General features: G+C 36.1%; 1 protein-coding gene across 3 annotated transcripts in view; it reads right to left on the reverse strand.

Moving 5' to 3' along the window:
* Fs(2)Ket (Importin subunit beta Fs(2)Ket) overlaps window positions 1-16629 on the reverse strand; it is a 103398-nt gene extending 86769 nt beyond the window's left edge. For all 3 annotated transcript variants that reach the window (XM_083138230.1, XM_083138223.1, XM_083138214.1), the window contains exons 1-5: window positions 16258-16629; window positions 8234-8292; window positions 6339-6521; window positions 3851-4051; window positions 490-642 (exon numbers count right to left, since the gene is read on the reverse strand). In XM_083138230.1, coding sequence (XP_082994356.1) covers window positions 490-642; window positions 3851-4051; window positions 6339-6521; window positions 8234-8292; window positions 16258-16315 — 654 coding nt within the window. In that variant the 5' untranslated portion in view covers window positions 16316-16629. The remainder of the gene's footprint in view (window positions 1-489; window positions 643-3850; window positions 4052-6338; window positions 6522-8233; window positions 8293-16257) is intronic.
* Between the last annotated feature and the right edge of the window lie 386 nt (window positions 16630-17015).

A 17015-nucleotide genomic window follows, 5' to 3' on the forward strand; every position in this document is an offset into this window, starting at 1 on the left:
TTTTGTCTGGTGCCTAGAAAGGTTGTGTTGTGTCCCCCGAGAGACCTTATCTTACCAGTTAATCCCGCAACGGACAATGCTCTAATAGACCCATTTAAAATCCAACATTCATTCTGTCCGATTCTCCTGATTTTAGCTGGCGCCAGTGTGACTAGTGTCAAGATTCTTAAAGAGTTTCACTTGCAATAAACGAGAGATTGTTTTCCTTTCTGTAGGTGTCAGTGCAAATTGGTTTCTCGTGAACTAGAATTGTAAGAATTTCGTGGAAGAGCAACAACTGTGCACAATTAAAAGAAAACAACATTTTGAATCCTTTCTTGTGAATTTTTTCATGTCCTATTTTTCTTCTCACAGCATGCATAACTACACAGGATAAATTGTGTTACAGTCTCCTACGAATCTTTGTGTCCGTTTGAGCTCAAAATTGGTGCAACTTTCCAATTTTTTGATTTACAGAAAAATGGTTTACTGTGACAAAAGACAACTCACCTCTTTGTCAAAATTGGCTCTTGTAAATTCTAAAGAATTAAGTAAAGCATTGGTTGCGGCTAGTCGAACATGATTGCTGGGCTCATTTTGACGCATTCCATGGATAATTGCTGTCAGGATCTGATTGGATTGTGAAACTAAAACATCCTGCTCCTGAAAATAAAAAAAAATGGTAGAGAACTGGTTCACATCCTCTGAAAAACAATACTTTCACCTTCTTACAAAGTGTGTGTACAGTGCAAGTAATACAGTGAAACCCAAGGGACCAAGCTCAAAAAACGTAAAATGCAGAAAACTGTAAAATCCAGGAAAACATTTATTATTTATTTTTCTATGTTGGGACCATCAAAATTGAAGGTATAATGTGAGAAAATGAAAAATCCAGGATTCCACTGTAAATACTTTACAACTAAAACTATAGTTGGGAGCTGAGAAGACTGCCAGTGCGGGGTGAGGTTCGGTGGTGAACGGGGAGGTAGTGTGGGGAGGGAAGCTTCGACTTGGTGTTCAATTTTTCAGTGTTGCCAGACATGCAGAAGTCCCTGTAGGAAAGGGTGAGAATCTGATAATTGAATCGAGACTTACAGTGTGAGGTGCAGTCTGGCGTTCGGAAAAGTAAGGAACCATTCTTGAACCTCCACGGATGATGTCAGCCACGGGACATCTCAAAGACCAGCAACGGCATAGGAATTCACACTTCTTCCGTGTTTTCCGAAATGAATTTGTTTTAAAAATCGAATGAATGTTCTGGCGTGTGTGTATAAGTAAATGTATATGTATAGAGCAGACTATATCTAGTAAACTGGGTCGCTGAAGGTTAACTATCAATAGAATTAACATGCAACGAAAAGAGGGAAAGCCGACTCGGGGGTTGAGCAAAGGTTCATTCAGATTTTTTTTTATTTGAGGGGTGTAAGTTTGTGTTTATGTGTGTGAAAAGGTATACTTAGAGCCAAAATGACCATAAATTTGTCCTTTTATAAAAAATTGTGTGGGGTATTAGCATGGACGTCCGCAGGATTCTTTCCAGGGAGGGGCAAGCAAGGTATTTTTTTTCCAAAGAGGGGCAAAGGACACATATTTTCATCTAAAATAGTGATGCCCCCTCAAAAAACACTGTTTCAGTCTGAAATTATCATGTTTCTTCAACAAATTTATAATAATTAACATAAATTACTGTGATTGAAACGAAATTATGTGTGAATTATATAATGTTTATGTACACATTCATTTTCCAGGGGGGGCCGTGGCACCTCTTGCCCCCCCCCCCTTGCGGACGCCCATGGGTGTTAGGGCGTAGTTGGTGGATAAATCAATGGGGCCGAGACATTACAACTTCATGTTCCATAATCCGAAAGTTGCAGAAAAGCGATGCTACATACCAAAATGTAAATACAAACGAGAGAGAAAATGTACTACCCTGCATAAGTTAAAATTAATTGATCCATGTCCAGGAAAGAAGCATTAACAAGACACTAGGAAATACACAAAAAGCACGCACACACCCTTACTTTCTTAGTCACGTTGGAAGCAGATTGCTTTGATTTGTGATGCGTTTTCGTACCATGCCTTTTTTATTTATGTCGCTGCCACCCTGAAGGGAAGACGAGCTGGCTGCACACGGCGACAACAGGCAGGTCAGTTTCGCATTCCTCAGCCTTGCAGTCTTCTCAGCTCCCAACTGTACATATTACAAATAAAAGCAATTTTGTTGCTATATTGTGATTGTTGCTACATTTCTTGGTATTATTTCAATCTTCATTCAGATTTGTTTCATTTTGCATCTCATTCATGAAAAGTTGTTTTTTTCCCCCGATAAAAAGTTGGGTTTTTGGGGGGGAAAACAGAAATTTTGGCTTTTTACCAATTACAGCTAACCTATTTTACTTGAAGTTACTATTATGAGTTTACAGGTTTGTAGTGGTATATTTTACAACAAGTTAAAAAAAATTAAATCATGTAGCAGCCAAAAGACAGATACTGGCCAATCCCAGTGGACACAAATTGCTTAGTGGTTCAGATATAATTTTAACCCTAGCTAACCAGGGAGTTGGGGGAGGAGGGAAGCTTCCCTTTTTTTAGATTTTTCAACTGTTTGAAAATAATAAATTACATTGTTTCCTAGGATGTTCCCAATATTTCTTTATTATTTTTGTTCATAAAAACATAAATGTAATGTAATTAGGAGGTAAAATGCACTTGCTGGGCATATCAGGTGCTATCCTTGAATGTGTCTCATTCGAGAAACTCATGCCAGTGACAGTGTATAATTGGTTGGCAATGATAATAATTATTATATTTAATAAACAAATACACTTCTACAAATTAAAAAGCATTAATAAAAAATATTATAGATTTTGTGAGTTTTAGTGAATGATAAAATACAGTGAGAGACATGCAGTAATTGGTTATTATTTTTTTATTAATGACTAATTTTTGTAATTATTATAAATAACTGCTTATGTAATCAGCAAAGGAAGCAGAGATTCAATAATAAAATGGTTTCTTGAATTTTAGTGATAAAAGGTGTGGGCCTGGCCCCCGGTATGCAAGTTTCTCGTACGGCACGGGAAGGAAAGCTAGGGTTAAAACTGAACGTATAGTCCTGATGAGCACATTTGACCATGAAATGGACTTAAAACAAGTTTTTACATGTTTGTGTCTCAATTTAAATAATGTTGATGTCATAAAATATGAAACAAATGTTAATATCAAAATGTTTGGGGTTTCGGGACAATTAAAAATCTTTACTGATCAGAATGCATATGCAGAAGTATACGTATTACGAGAATGTGTGTATATATTCTGTTTAACGGAGCTTTCAGGCGGAAGTGACACATGGCTCTTGGAAACCAATCTTTCGAACCGAAACAACATAAGCTGCAAGTGTCGCTTGTCACTTGGTTTGTAGTTTTCTCAGGGAACTTTCAGACTAAAACAACAAGTGACATGTGTCACTTGGAAGCAGACCCTCAGTAATCCATTTAACCCTTTGAACCAAAGTGCGACAAAGAGCTAAACATGTCACTTGCATGTTTCTCGGACTATACTGTTTTCTCAATGGTGTGGATCATGCCACTTCGGTCTGTTGTTCTTGCATGGACGGTGAATGCTTTGCTTCATACTGAAGGATACTGTGTTGCTTGTCATCTGTAACTTCAGTCAGAAAGCTCCTTCAGTGGCACACATCGTGTCACCTCAGTTTTGTTTGTGCATGTGTGGTGAATATATTTTCATGAAAAATTACTACAATCTAACTCAAAAGTTGAAATATATACAGATTGATCTACACTTTACACAGAACCTTTCAAAACTGGAAGAATAATGTAATCATGAATTTTGTTAAAAGCGATATACTTACTATGTCCTGACAAATGTAGCCAATAGCTTCTAGAGTTGCTTCCTTCATAATTTCCGTGCTATTTGAGTTGACTACATTGTTCACTAACAAAGATATAAGCTCTGTCCATTGTCCCACTGGGAGTTCTGCCACTGCAATGTATGCCACACATTGTGCAGCTGAGCTAGGTCTGTTGTTTTCTGTTCCTAAAGCATTGAATACCTGAGGAGAGAAAGAAAACCTTTGTGCTACACCTGATCATCGTTCCTCAAAACACATGCAAGATACTTTTACTTTTTGCAAAACACAAGGTATATCATGAAACATGCTTGAAATCTGTTAGTGCTTCCCTTACAGATATAGGAAACCAGTCTTTTCTCAAATTAAGAACATAATGTTATGATAAAACCAAAAATATCAGTAGCACACTTGTAAAACAATTCTTAATATGACCTCTTAATCTAAAAATATATATTAAAAAATGATGAAGTATTTCGTTATGGTTAATCAAAAAATAAAATTAGAATACGTATGTGAGTACTCCAATGATTTACGTATTCTAATTATCAACCATGTTACTGATGCATACTTAGTAATGAGACACTTTCTGGAGTCTGAATTATCCTGTGCATTATGCAAATCCAAGAATATTGATTAATTCTGCTGTAAATATTTGATAAGCAGAAATGGACTGCTTTAAACAGGAATGAAGTTAATTATCTGTTAAAAACATAAATGTATAGAAGGAAAATGTATACTTTATGTTTAAAAATCTAATTTAGTATTTTAATCAGAATTTGAAAACAGAAATGTCATTTCTTATACCGCATTTGATCCCGAGATGTGCTCAGTTTTTATACTGAAATCTTATATTTATTTACCATAAAAATTGAGGCTCTTATAATGGATTATGGAAAATGTAATTTCCACTGAGGGTAGGGATTAACTACTAATATCAGTCTTCTAAAGAAGAAAGAACCCCCTCAGATAAAGTATTTGTTTGGCCCCATGGCCAACTTGTCATCTGAATCAGACTGGTAACCAAAACTGCACATTTTGAGTTTTCATTCATAGGCTCACCTAGTTCAGTTTACAATTTACAAGTACAATGTTTTATACAGGAATAAATTTAATACTCTGGTAACTACATAAATGTGCTATTAAAAGGGATATGTTTATTTTATGTAATAAGTGCAGTTTATTAATCAAATTTAGGATTATATTCACAATTTTAAAACCAAAATGTCATTTTATATACTGCTTTTGAACCAAAAATTAGCTTGATTTTGTACAGAATTTTTCCTTTATAATTTACCAAAAATATGTGCCTCTTAATCATGGCCATACTTTAGAACCTCTCAGTACAGTCTGAGTGAACAATTAGTGGAAAATAATGGCTAGACTAATATTTGAGGCTGAAACAGTAGTTTTACATGTGTTACAAGTCAGTTACCAAGATCAATTTCTCAGCAAACCTTAATTATCTAAAAACTCAATATGCTGACCAATGCAGAATTTATTTCACTTAAAAAAATAAAATAAACGTTAAGTTTCAATCTTCTAGCAAGGTCTTCTTCAGACTCTGTACCAAATACAAATGAAATAACATACAAAACAGGAAGATAATTATATACACAAAAATCATTATTTTAAAATAATACATTCTGCCTTGGTCAGCATATTGAGTTCTTGGTTAGCATGGAAACAAAGCTTAATGGTGTTATAGTTCTTAATTATCTACTAGTATCCACACAGTACTTTCAAATCTGCTGTGAGAAAGAATTTCTTAACAGCATACAATACATTGTCTAACTAAAATACATTACCAAGTTCATGAATTAACATTATGAATCCTGTACCATGTCATTAAATTTAACCTTATTATAAGGAATGAGCAGAAAAAGTGACAGATTTAACAAAAAGCCATGTAAAATATTAAAGGGGGAGAGTGTTGATAAGCCTTTGGCATTTCCTATTTGAACCATCAGTGGCAAATTACAAACACTTGCCAAGCAAGCAACATTGTGGAAAACATACAAGGAGTTTTTCAGGATAATGCTTCTCCTCAACCAGCAGAGAGACTGACAGATCTAAATTGGAAATGCACAACACGTAGCATACACACTCCACTTAACACTTCTGACAATAAAATATTTATGAATATATAAAACTCTCCAAGGTGAATATGTTGAATAAAGTATACGTGACAACCCTGTAGATCTTTGCTTTCTATGCAAAGGCAAATATGTATCAATATCTCAAATTTGCTACATTACTTGACAGGTTCACTTGTAAGAATACAGCAGAATCTCGATTTTACATTTTTCAGGGAACCAAGCTGGAAAAACTTAAAATACAGGAAAATGTAAAATCATCGGGGTTCCACTGTACCTGTTTTTAACTCAAAGGTGTAATTTGAACCAACAACTCAAATACATTGGATGACTATTTTCAAAACCATAATGATATCATAGGAATAATAAAATGCATAAACATTAAATATACTTACATTTTTCTTCACGTAAGTTCGGGTTTCTTCCGGGAACGCCAGCCACCTTTGCTGGTACTGTGCTTTGACATTTGCATCTTTTGCAGTAAGGGTATTTTTGAGCTGCAGACCTGCAGCCATACGTGCCACTGGACTGTTCCCACCATGATGCAAGATTACTGAAAGTGTTTTCACAAATTCTGGCTGGAAGGAAAAATAAATATATATGTACTTATTAGCATCATCTACATATACCTTTAACTATGCAACAACAAAGGAAATGAACTGTGATAAATACACACACACCAGAATACACATGAATAACTTTCATAGGACCTCAATTACTATGCTCGAAGACAAACTCTTGCAGAAAGTGTATTATGGTGCATATTAATCCACATGTCAGTCTTGCACAAACTGCTGAGTGATACACTTTGATGAAACTCAGAATACTGCAAACTTCGGAACAGTACAAAGCCTTCATTATTATCAGGGTGGCCACTCTAGGACCATGATAAAATTCAAGGGTACAAGCAAATGTTTTCTCTATTTCAACCTTACATATTACCGCCTCTCACCACACCCACACAAATATATTAATATCCAAAAATTCTAATTCAATTCAATTAAACGGTATATATATTAAATTTAGTCTGGAGTTTACACTTGCCATTCCACATACTCAGACTTGAAATACATCTACAAACACAAGCAACAAATGTTACGATATATATTAATCTATGAAAAATTGTAAATTGTATAAGAATTTCAAACTCAAATTTACCTAATCAATTTCAAGATATCTTTCTTGAAAAAATTGTTTATCTTGTCAGATTGTTCAGCAAAGAACACTAACAAAGTAAACATATTGAGAGAAATCAGTTATATTCCACACACTTTGTTTTCGTAAAAAATTGCCTCAGGGCATTAAGAATTGATTGATTGATTTTACTTCACTTCTTGTGCCACTTTTGGCTAATTTGCGAAGCTTAGGATGAGTGATGGCATGATGAATGGATACTTGCAAACATCCAGGCCAGGATTTGAACCCGGGAGCCCTGGCATCGTAGCATGATGTGTTAACCACTCTGCCAAGGAGGCCGGCATGGGCATTAATAAAAATGTATAAATGCAATGGGATTTGGATTAGTTTTTAAAAAGTTACAATTTTTCACATCTAAGGAGAAAAATTCGTGCTGAATTCACACATAATTCCCAGAATACAAGGATCACAGTGAGTAGCCACCCTGATTATTCTCTCAACACAACCATACACTTTTATTTAGGGTCACTAACAGGGGTGTCATATTGTCATATTTACGTCAGGTACGGCACCATAAAAAAGCAGCTAAGGAGGTAAGAGGGTGTGGGGCGACGCAGCCAATAATATCACATCATGTGCAAAATATATAATCATGGCGAAAGTTGTTCTATGTGGGCCAGAGCCACAGTTTACAGCTAAACAAATCCACGAAAGAGCCAGACCTAGCTCCAAAGAGCAAAGCTGGCAACAGTGCTCGGCAGCTGTTGAAGAGAGAAGGATCTAGGGGAAAAGTTTACACATAATTCCCGGAGCCAATAATTCACACATCATTCCCACAATTCAAGGAATTCCCAGTGAGTAGTGTAAATCCTAACCCACCCAATTGTAGTGGTGCCATTTTTGGAAATCTACAAGTTTTAAAAATATATAAATCATTCGTCTTGGGTTTATACATGCTACATTGCAACAAAAAAATGTGATGTACTTTTCAATGCAAAATTTCAAATGGATTCATTTCAACTTCCTGAAATTCCAGGCAACATTTCCAAAATTGAATTCTAATTCACTACTTATTTGTACTAATTATTTTTATGGTTATTTTGTAAGCTTGTGCTACATTAATACTCGGAATAACATTGTAATATCAACTTACCAAACTATTCTGAGCGGCCTGTTCAAGGAAGTTTTGCGCTGCCTCCAATTCAGCTTTGTCTAAAAGGATATAAAATATATATATTAGAAGAAAAGATAATATTAACTTCATGGTTGCAATGAAGAAAACAAAACAAAACCATCATCCAAAATTTAAAACACTTATTTTGTATTAACCATTTCCTATGTGCAGTGCAATGTGGACTGCAAATCAAATTTTGCGATTAAAAGCCTCCGTTATTTGTGTTTTCCGCATGCAGGAATTTTTTTGCGTAAAACATCAAAATCTGTGTTACATACTCAGGTGTGTGCCAGGAGGGAAGAAGTTGTAACATGCAGATGCTAGTAACCTTATCAACGTAAGTGTAGCAAGCTTCGACAAAAAAGTATGGTCGATTAGACAACATGGTTGGTTTTCACTGACACAGTCCATACTGCCAATTGATCTTTTGGCGGGGAGCTGGAACAGTCACACCTTTTGCCCTATGTCTGGTTAAAATTCAGGATTACTGCATCAAATCATCTGGTTTACATTTTCATGCAATGCCCCAGTCCCGAATATCTTTAAAATTACCCAAATTCAATATGGCGTCATTTTTAAAAATTATCATTTACATTAATAGATCGTATTAATTTTAAAATAATACAAATTCATTAAATTTATAGAACTATAACGAGATAGGCACTGGTATTAGATGTGCCTTACAGCAAATGCAGGAATGTGTTTTCTAAAAAATGTGCCTCTATGGAAAATATGGGGTAATGCCTATGCATTTAACAGTATATTATTTGGTTAGTCTGGTTCTATTTGATACCTTGAGTATTTTAACACATATTTTAGCTGTTTTGCTTGTTTGATTTGGTGTTTTAAGTCCACTTTATGAACAGTAAAGTTAATCGGGACTGGACCTACAGTTTAAATTGGGATCCGAACCACTATGTGCCACCACTGGGAATCGAACCCAGGACCCCTTGATTACAAGGGGACGACACTACCAGTGCACCATCAGGGAGGCCATAGGTATTTTAGCTCGTATATCCACACTTGCACATTGTTTATATTTATCAATGCAAAACTAACCAACTAATATCCATTTAACAAATTTCAAAATAATTCACACTAGTTTTGAAACTTTCTCCTCATCCTCCTACAGACATGTAAAAATTATCCAGCATGAGCATGTGGAAGTCAAACACCAAAAAAAAAAATCCAGACTTGCAAGTATATGGTTACAAGTAGACTGGTTACCCTTTACTTGAAAAGAGAAAGAGAGAGAATATGTGTGTGTGTGTGTGTGTGTGTGTAAAACCTAAGGTTACTGTGTTAATTTTTCTTGGCACTTAAGACTTTGCTTTTGTTCTCATTTTCCCACAAAAACAAAAAAGAGCACAAACAGAAGGTAAGTACCCTAATAATTTGTGTGAAATTCCAACACACTGTTGTGAAATGTGAAAAGAATTCTTGTAGCATGCTGGGTCAAGTAACAAATTTAATGTAAATCAAAAAAAAAATTTTTTTCAATATTTGCTCATGCATAAAATCATAAAAATCTGTATATAGATGCTTTCTTTGGTATGAAAAACCTGTATTGGTCTGACTTGCACACGTTTACAAGAAAAGTGTTTAAATAATTTTTGAAGCTTTAGGTAAAATTTGTCTGCATCGAAACTTCTTGTGCATGTATGTACATGTGAGACAAGAACTGCATGCATATATTGCAATACAGAAACCTACTTCTCGACAGAGAAATCAATCACCAAACTAAAATATAAGGTGCTATCTTGCTACATGATGTGCATGCGAACTGCAAAATGCATAACACATCAAGCCTAAACTATATTGTCAAATGTAATTTGGCCTAACCCCTTTACATGATACATGCACCTTGTCTACACAAAATGAACTAGGGATATGTATAAATACCCATACTCAAGAGGTAGAATGTAAGATTTTTTGCACAACCATTTTGCCCAAATATTTCCACATGAATATTTCACAGTAAGCAGCCATTCGTGGACCTTAGCCTAGGAAACTAACTAGTTATATCATCTGGGCAGGTAAATTCACTTACATTTGGTACAATTAAATTGTTTTATTTACCTACAATTATATTTCATGTGCAAATATATAATTTTCCAGCCAGTAGAGCAGCCAGAAATTTCAAATGGGGTGGGGAGGGCAGTGTTAGTTGGGAAAATACTTAAAATTGCATCTACAATTAAGAAACACAGTGGCATGGCCAGAAACAATTTGCCCCTAAACCAATATGAAACATATTTTAAAATACAATACACACAATGCAATGAAATTTAAAATTAATCTAGACTCACCAAAGGTTATAAAACAATACCCAGTCTCAGTCTTTGCAAAGTGAATCTGTTGAGAATCTCCACCAGTGTAATTTTCACTTTCCTGTGTATATTAAGCAGTGCCAGTCCATTCAGTCGTTCTTCACTAAGAGAATTGCACAAATATGTTTTCAATCTCCGGAGAGTCAAAAAGCTTATTTCTGGGGTAGTGGTTGTAACAGGTAGAGTGCAGAGAATTTTCAGGAGTTTGTGAATATTTGGGAAGAAAATCTGATGACACGTGTTGTGGCTTTCAATGGCAGTTGAAGGGAGGCTTGCGAGTTTAACAGATTCCCACTTTGTTTTCCAGAGTTCAAACTCAGTTTTAATTTCAGAAACTGAACCTGGTAAATAATTTCCATAAAACATCACTGCTTCTAAGAGATTTTCCCATGAACCGCCAGCACAAAATTTTGGGACCAACATTTGAAGCATATAAATTGTATTTCTATGCATTTTAAACCTTTTGTTTAGTTCACTTAACCTGAAGTCCAACAAAGAGATGTACACTGACACAGTAATATTTCACTGGATCGCTTTCCATGTAGTTTTCCCGATTTACCTGCTTTCCAACAAGGCGAGGCAATTTTTGTAAATCAACTTCATTGCCTTTGCAAAGATCTTCAGCAGATTCGAAAATCTGATTAAAACTCTCCTGTGCGTTGTCCCTGTATTTCTGTAAAGTTTGCATTACAGTGACACTGACAAGAGACATGTTAATGAGAACACTTTTTCACAAACCAACAAACTGACTAGAAACTCTCCACGTAAAAGACAGGATAATATTTGGCAAGCCTTGTGTGACGAGTCTTCATCAAAATTGTCTTGTATGTGTTGAAGGCTCATGACAAAAATGGGAAAAAGTTTATGAAGGTGGTTAACGCTTCATGTCACTCTACCCAACGTATTTCACACAAGTGGTGTAGGTTCTGTGATGTATTGGCACTATTGGAGCTCTCTTTCATGTTTTCTCTCAGTAGGTTACCTCTTTTGGGGGAAGCACGAAAAAAGGTTATGGTTTCCTCAACAATACCAAGGCAGTTTCTGATAGGCGTGACAGTGCATGACTTTGAGGGCCAAATTCAGCACATGATTTGCACAATGGACATAGGCAGCCAGTGGGTATGCCTTCTTTAATTCGGCCTGCACTCCTTTGAAACTACCACTCATAGCACTTGCACAGTCATATCCCTGTTTACGAAGAAAATTCATTTCTATGCCTAAACCAGACAAGTTAGTGATAATGGCCTGAGATAAAGCAGAACCTGTTGTGTCTGTAACTGGGACAAATTTCATGAAATCTTCGCGAACATTAAAATTCCCCTCTTTTCCTGCAACGTAACGAAAATATCAGCTTTTCCATTGGCCAGCACTGAGAAGCATTTAGCACATTTAACTTAATTTAATATTTTCTCAAGAATCAAATCGCCGCAGATCTCAATTAATTCATTTTGAATTTGGGGGTTAATGTATTGAGCATTCAATGAGCTTTCTTGTAAATGTTCTCTCAAAACTTAGTCTCCACTAGCAACCCTAAATCTTAGCAATGCACGAAAATTCCCATAGTTTTCTTCAGAATCTATATTTAATGGTCCCGAGTCCCTGTGTCCTCTTAAGAGCAATATTTTGACGACCACAAAGCACCACTGTTTCTATAATTGAAATAAGCTTTTGTCGGTTCTCTAGCACTTGTCTCTTGTGCGTGCTGTCAAGACTTTCCATAATGCTAGGAATCCGGCGACTGCAGACGGATAGGAAATCTTCTGCTGCATTTATGGTATTGTGTTTCTTCGTGGGAACGAAAGCATTCCAGAGCGTCCTTCCAATTTGAGAATGGTTTTGACACCAAATTTCCCAGCTTTTGGTTTCCACGCTGTCCCTCTCTGCCAGCAAACAATACACACGTACAACAATAAGCCCCTTCACCGTAATCACTGTAACATAACCACTTGAACTGACCTAGCCACTTCATCTGAAAACGTCTTCCTTTCACTGCCGGGAATACATAGTTTTCGTCCGGAGTCCAGGGTTCCGTAAATAGTTTCAAAAAAACACCACAGTCACTTGGGGAACTTGCAACATGCACTCCTATATCCAACTTGTGATCAGCATGAGCTGCACTTTCATTACTAACAGACGCAGAAGTAGTTGTGTGTGAACTAGGGATGAAGGCATCTGAATGCACAAACACTGGGTTCAAAGTCCTTTTCTAGTTTCGGTTTTTTGGCAAAGAAAACCAAAATCTTCCTTTGGCTCATTGTGACTTCACTTGGCCTGCACGAAAACTGGTGGAACATATGAGAGAAAGTTGCATTTTCACCGTGCAAGGGGCGGGGAGAAGGAATCCGTTGCCATGGTGAAATTTTGTCATTTGTGTGTGACCTTCAGACCGTGGCTATTTTCCTACTGCATTTCAGATCAATGACCTCTCAGGACCAGACACTAACCGCATTCTCTTGTCTTCAAATCTCAGTTTCCCCAACTTTCCAAACCACACACATATATAAGCATAAATTTACCAGTTTTACTTTAAAATATTAAAAACTGTCATCACAATACAAAAATACCCATTACGTAATGACAAAATACAGGTATTTCGCATATTAGTACAAAATCAATGGAAACTATGAATTTTGCATAACTTTCGAGACTCCGCAAAAGTGTTGCGTGGAATTTTTGTGGAGCCTGCCAACGAACAAAACTTGGGAAAGTATCAGTATATAAAATACAACCGAACCCAATCACCTCAGCCCTAGGTCTAATCACTTAGAGTAATTAGTCATTTTATATGGTATCGTTCATGGCATCATGAAATCTTTGCCAACTCTACATGAAATGAACTGCATGTTTGTTACATGCTTGTTAGTGTTGTGTATAAAATGTAACTGCTATTGAATGCCATGACGTAGTAAAGAATAGGAAATGTAAAGGAAAACAAATTGCAAGTGATTTAGTAAGTTTGAATAACACGAATTCCGTGTTGAAGACAAGGACCTTCTGAGCCTGTACAGATAGGCGTAACTGAAGGTAAGCCCTTCGAAGGTCAAATGAAACAAACCAACTGCAACCAACCATCTTGTTGAAAATGTCCTCTCTTTTAGGTAACTCATATCCCATCCTCGTTGCCATTGTTGAGTTTCGGGTTCGTTCTGTTCTTCAGTAATCCAGGAAATGGAGTAAAGAATACGACAGGAGTTCGAACATAAACGAAAGTGTATAATTCACGAACAAGATGAGAAAATTAATATAACAACTTACAATATGACATAAATGCAAGAAGTCTCGTCACGAAGGACGGCTTTAACTTTGAGGCATACATGACAAACTTTAACAAAGACTGTTGAGAAACAACACCTAATAACCAGGTCTGGCGTTCACTGCTGATGCAGATCAAGTCCGGCGTATATGTTCAATCGTTATACGAAAGCATCATGACATCTTTGCAAACTCTACATGATATGAACTGCATGTTTGTTACATGCTTGTTAGTGTTGTGTATAAAATGTAACTGCTATTGAATGCCATGACATAGTAAAGAATAGGAAATGTAAAGGAAAACAAATTGCAAGTGATTCAGTTAAATTTCAGTGTGTATGGACATACGATGGTCACATTTCAGGGCTAAAAATTTCACTAATTTGTGGTTTCCGCAACTTTAAATAAATTTCAGTCTTCCCAAACATGTGCTACTTCATACAATCTGCCCCTGTAACCATGTAGCAGGAAGTACATATTTTCAAGGTATTTATGTAACTTTGTGACAATGATTTTCTTACATATATAATCGATGGCAAGAAATGTGGTGCTATTTAAAGATGAGCTAGGATTGATGCTCATGGCATTTTTTTTTCTTATTCTATGAATCAGCACGAATCAAGACAAAATCTGTTTTTAAAATAATTGTAAAAGTTGTCCAGGATAAACACTTCAGAGTTAAATATTTCGCTACTTGTGGTTTCCACATCTTCAAATAAATATCAGGTTTTGTAAACCTTTAGTATGTAAAATTCCCAAAGTGGTACTGAGTATCACTGGTGCATGATGGGTGTCTTGGGGAGATCTCATAAAAACTGGTTTGATTTTTTTACTAATTTAACAAAGCTTGATAGTCATTAAATACATATAACAGAATTACGTACCCCTGACCATTTGTATTCCCTCATAAAAGTGAAATATCTTGTATGGTTTATGAAGATTTAGTTATTTATGAACGTTTTCAGTTGTATTTAGCTCGCAGAAATGTGTTATTGTGTAGTAAAGTACATCTGTTACTTTTGCATGTTACCTTACGGTGAAGCTGAACAGCCCAAAGGCTTCACACAAGTGAACATAGCACCCAACATGACATTCCACAACAGCAGCTATAATTTTACATAGTTAGGTTTGGGACTGATAGTTATTTTCGACATGTTCTCTCGCTATTTCAATGTGCATGCATACAAATGGTTTTTACAAATAAAAAGCGGTGAAAGCACTCCAAATTAGTTTTTTTCGTTATTTGTGTCTTTCGCATGCTGGAACCAATTTTATATTGTGCAAAACATCAAAATCTGTAGATTACAAAAAAATTCAACATGAATCTGGAGGGGGTACAGTGGTTCAACAGCCCCAAGAATTAATTCAGATATCATGGCAACTATAAAATAGTAGAAATTATGCCAAACTTGGTAATTCACAATTTGTGTGCATATTATTTCTGTTCATGAGTAAGTGGAAGAATGTCTTCCCGTGTACAATAAAAACTACTATTTCAACTGGTGGGTAAATTTTCCAATTAGGAATACAGAATCAAACTAGAGAATCTGTGTAGCATCAACCTCTCAAACGCCAATTCAAACGAATGTTTTTCTCATTACGAAAACACAAGTTGCACCAATAACCTCCAATCTATATCTTGTCTAGCTCTATCAGTAACACCTACTAAATTACAATTATGGTGCAATTTTAACACACTCCATAAATACAGTTTGCGACACGTAATGTGTTAAGGGATATAACCAAATTTATCTTTTAAATTCCGAACATAATCCTACTGTTGTTACACACAATTTTTTAATTAGGCTAAAAGTGCAAAGAAGTCTAGTAGTATGGTCGATATTTGATCAAATTGGCGTACGCATACCGACGCATACTGAAAAAATACGCTTTTTGCAATACGGTAGCACTACGTAACGCCGAAAAAGCACGTAAAGCGAGGATTATTCATCTTAACACCTATCCATCACGTTTTGCCACCATTTTCTGGGGCCATTTGTTAACGTCGCATTGCACTCTACAGTGCCTAATTTATGGAGTAATAAAGTGGATCTCTACAAATAAAAACCTAAATTGAGATGATTAATGTACGAGACGTTAAATCGCGGTTGATAGACTTGCGTACATATTCAAACCTCACGTGCAAAGACACGATTGTCATCGAGCCATGCTCCCTAGAATGGAAGTCAATATTCGCCCAGTAGAAAATATAATACGTATGTACATAAAACCGTAACAAAGAACAGATGCAGATAAAACATTGCACACGTCCCAAGCATATTGCGTGTTATTAAAGCTTTTTGTAGTCTACAAATCGTTTACATACAGAAATTGCACGACGGCTTACATACTCTTCCTGGTGATAACGAATTTCATGCAACATCTTCCTATAATTATAACTATGGTATTCCGCATACATACCTGGAGACACTGTTTTCTCTAGTACTTGAATAAGTTGCAATGCAGGATCTGGATTCATGGTTTTTGGTGGTTTTTGCCTTCAAAAATACAGACGATTCGATTTTTCACTGCTGTATTGTCTTCTCAGTAACCGGCAATCTCCCACCACATGTACACTTGCGCAAGAATATCATTACCACACAACATATACATATGTTTACTTAAATCATATCGGTTATAGTTCATATATAAAGTATTTTGTTGCAAATTAATGGATTAATATATTTAACTTTTAAATTTGTTCGTAGAACTATAGTAGAATTGGAACTATTTTCTTCGGAGGAGATCTCGTGGTTCACGCTCATTCTTGGTGAGATATCGCGCCAACTTCGTTTTGTTCGGAACAGCTGGAAATTCAAACGTACGACGACAGAGGGCAGTGAAGATGCTATAAGATTACTGACTGAAAATCAATTATTTATTAATATACCAGGAAGATTTTACTATCGTGTTATCTCGAGAAACACACATGTGCTTAAAATTCTTGGTGATTATTGACACATGTCAACTTCCTGTTTGGCTTCATAATTTAAAAAGTTCAACGAAGTGAGAGCGATTTTCCCGCCGTTGCACAATGGTCCCAACAAATCTTTTTGCACGTAAAACAGTGCACTGCAAGTGAGTTTCATAAGAAAGTGTGTTCGGCACTCCGCGATGGCGTAGTTGTAACGTCGCCGCCTTGTACCCATGGACGTCCGCAGGATTTTTTCCAGGGAGGG

Source organism: Lepisma saccharinum, chromosome 1 (assembly GCF_977018435.1).
Source record: "Lepisma saccharinum chromosome 1, izLepSacc3.1, whole genome shotgun sequence".
In the NCBI taxonomy this organism is placed as follows: Eukaryota; Metazoa; Arthropoda; class Insecta; order Zygentoma; family Lepismatidae; genus Lepisma; species Lepisma saccharinum.